The sequence below is a fragment of the Diospyros lotus genome, chromosome 10, assembly GCF_014633365.1.
Source record: "Diospyros lotus cultivar Yz01 chromosome 10, ASM1463336v1, whole genome shotgun sequence".
NCBI classification, from domain to species: domain Eukaryota; kingdom Viridiplantae; phylum Streptophyta; class Magnoliopsida; order Ericales; family Ebenaceae; genus Diospyros; species Diospyros lotus.
Genome location: NC_068347.1, coordinates 119,665 through 123,041, shown reverse-complemented (window position 1 = coordinate 123,041; position 3,377 = coordinate 119,665). Strand labels below are relative to the sequence as shown.

The following is a 3,377-nucleotide window of genomic DNA, read 5'->3' as shown; positions in this document are numbered from 1 at the left end:
CGATTTTAAGTATTGATTTTTATTGTACCATTGCTTATTCATCCTTCATATTTGGATATTAATTAAGGATTTTAAGTTAATGTATTTTATAATATTTAACTCACTTGTGTGCGAGAGAAGCCTAATGTAATTTGTGAGGGTGTGTAATTTGCTTTGATAAATGTTTTTGATTACCAAAGAGTTATAATTTAAAGTTCTAGCATCCATATAAAAGCTAATTTTTTTATATGTTTAAACCTTTAAGGATTTACTAGAAGAGAGAAAACATAGATTCTTAAAAATCAAAACTCCATAAAAACTTTTGTGTTATGAGACAGGTTGTGTTTGATTTGTTCTCTATTAGTTTAGTCATTTTATCAGCAAATCACATTTAAAATCGAACTAAATCAAACAAAGCACAAGGAAAAATTGAATTATTTTGCTTCCCCTGTATTAATAATTAATAATAAAATTACGCTACAGTTTAGTTATGGAAAAGATTTGTTATGCTGATTAATTAAAATGTAATGCGCCATCCTTGTGGCATATGTGAATATCATGTCATATAAAGCTTATGACATAATTTTTGGGAATCAACAACCAACCACCTGCAGCATTGAGATTTGTGCGAAAAAAACAAAAAACAAGTGATGTAAACGTTGGCAATTCCAACTTCTGGTGAAATGTCAAATTCCACCGAAACACTTGAATAGAGATAACGGAAAGATAAGGTAGCTAGATAGCTGATATATAGCTGTCCATTTAATTTAACTAGATCTTAGTCACACTCTAAAAAACAATAAATGCTAGAGATATTTAATCGCAGCTTTGATTAGTTACTATTACACACACACACACACACATAATGCAAGCGGATACATACGTACATATATATATCATATAAGGTTAACCCATTCCATGCCATTGATGTAACTGTTTTCTGGCACACAAAAAATATTTTCCAATCCTTGCATCCCAAACTCGCCCAGAAAAGGTGGGCGCATGGCTTCCATTGAAAGGGAAGAACTCATTGGGCTGTTGATCGAAACCCCATCGCATCTGATAACCTCCAATAGCCTCTGGTTCTCTTTCTCTGCCTCACTCAGCTGCTCCTTGAGCTTTAGCACCTGCCCAACACAGTAGTCATACATTTCTAGCTAGCTGGTTTATGTAACAGTCCCGCCTTCCTTGAATATTGTGTTATTGTGTAAGAGAGAGAGAGAGAGAGAGAGAGGGACCTCCGTTTCAAGGCGACACTTGTGGACGATCGTAGCTTCATGTTCAGCTTTGAGCTTGGAATACTCCTCTTCTAGCTTCTTGCTCTTCCATCGAGCCCTTCTATTCTGAAACCAAACGGCCACCTGACGTGGATCTAAGCCTAGCTCTGAAGCAAGTCGGTCTTTTCTCTCAGACTCCAGCTTATGTTCGTTCCCAAAGTTCAACTCCAAGAGATTCACTTGATCCTGATTAAGCTTTCTTTTCTTCAGCCTTAATCCGCTGCTGCCCCCCTCTCCTTTGTTCTTCTTCCGCCGCCTTCGTGGTTTCATCACCACTTCTCCTGGGCATATATATGTGCATTAATTATTCGATTATTATTATTATTATTATAAGAATGTATAATGGTGCTAGCAAGCTACTTAATTACCATGATCTACTTCTACTTCATACGAACAAACAAATGCATGATAAATAATTAATAATTAATTACCTTGGTGTCGTCCCAGTTCCACTTGGTTGTATATCCCAACTGGAAAGAATTGATGAGAGATGAGAGCCATTTGATGATCTTTAATCGGAGGATTAAAGTTGGCTGTCATTTTTGAGGGAGAGACAGAAATGTGCGTTCCTATGTGTGTGTCTTAAAAACTGCAAAAGAGTTGTGATATGATAATTAAGGAAGTAGCACTAGATTTGTGTTTGGAGAGAAAGAACAATAGACCTGTGGTATGATAATTAAGGAAGTAGTACTAGATTTGTCTTTGGAGACAAAGAACCAGCTCCAGAAACTTGTTATAGTCATTATTATTTACAAGTGTCGGGAGATGGTCCTCATGGGTGAGGAGAATTCATTAGATTGGCTTAATTTGGCCGGGGCGCGGGGGGGGTGTTGTTGGGGAGGATGGAGGGAGGAGTGGCGCCGGTGGAGGAAGGAGTAATCGCAGTCGGAAGTCACCAAGGCCATTTGATTTATAAAGGTTGGAAGCCCCATATCGGGCCTTGTTGTTTGCCTAATTACCAAGAATGCCACTGTCATCAATCCCCGCGTATGGATGGACCCCATGCCCTTGAGTTGGCCTTCTTAGAACATAGAAGAGAAGAACCCTAGCTAGCTAGTCAATAATGTTATTGAAATCACTGTCGATGTTTTGAAGCATGGCTTGTGATTTGGCGAAGCGTGACTTGTAGAGAGTGCAGGTCGAAATTACACCCCCCCCCCCCCCCATCCCCCCAGTATAGTAGTGTACCCGCCCTGTCTCTTGTCTGTCTGAATCAAATAAAGACAAACTAATGGTTAATAAGCATCGAGTGTGAACGTCTTCTTTTTGTTTTGGACATCTAGCGTGTAATTGGCTTGGCTTGGCTATTGCTGTCCAATTAGGTGGTATGCTCCTTTGTCCCCGGCTCACATCACCCAACCCACTCCTTCTTCCCACTTCCGCCACGCTTATAATTAATTTCTTTCCTTTTTATTGAGGGTTTAATATTCTTTCTTCAGTTTCAGGCTCTTCAGATATGTAATATAATTATATGGCTTTGCATCACTACTCGCTACTAAAACTACTAATGGTGACTAGCTAGCAAGGAATAGCTACCAAGAACAAAGAGAATCCACTGCATCTGCAACTTGTTCGTCTTCTTTCTTCTTCTTGATTATATATACATGCTAATTGGCATCCCAATTCCCATGGCCATGTAAAGTTTTGTTTCTCTTTAGCTAGGTAATTAGGTAGCTCATAATAATTAATTAAATCAAGAACGTAATTAATTAATTACGATAACAGTAAATAATCCAAAAATTAAGCGGCCAAACTGTCAGAAACTTTAAAAATATCTCTAATTACCTGTCCTGTCCTCAAAAAGAAGGAAAAATATGAGCTTGTGAGAATGAAGCGAGGGATGGGATGGGAGTATGGCGAAGTAGTGCTTATCTCACTCTCTCTCTCTCTCTCTCTCTCTCCACAAGCACGTGTGAGTGCGAGTGTGGATAAACTAACAACCAAAAAGCATTCAGGCTTTAGCTTTCTGTCCTTTTGAATTGATCCAAAACCGAACGATTTTGTTGTTGAGATGACAATGGACAGATGGATGGCATGGGGAAGATTGAAGTAAATAAATAATTTCAGCAACACAATCAGCAAAGGAAAATTAATTAAAAAAATTAAAATAGTCAGTGAAAT

At 38.3% G+C, this 3,377-nt stretch overlaps 1 protein-coding gene across 1 annotated transcript; it reads right to left on the bottom strand.

Annotated features, from left to right (window-relative positions):
- Positions 1-632: 632 nt before the first annotated feature.
- Positions 633-2,287, bottom strand: LOC127811834 (homeobox-leucine zipper protein ATHB-40-like). Its single transcript, XM_052352019.1, has 3 exons — positions 1,688-2,287; positions 1,218-1,537; positions 633-1,106 (listed from the first exon to the last, which is right to left on the bottom strand). Exons 1-3 carry the CDS (start codon positions 1,794-1,796, stop codon positions 876-878), a joined length of 660 nt encoding a protein of 219 aa, XP_052207979.1. The 5' UTR covers positions 1,797-2,287; the 3' UTR covers positions 633-875.
- Between the last annotated feature and the right edge of the window lie 1,090 nt (positions 2,288-3,377).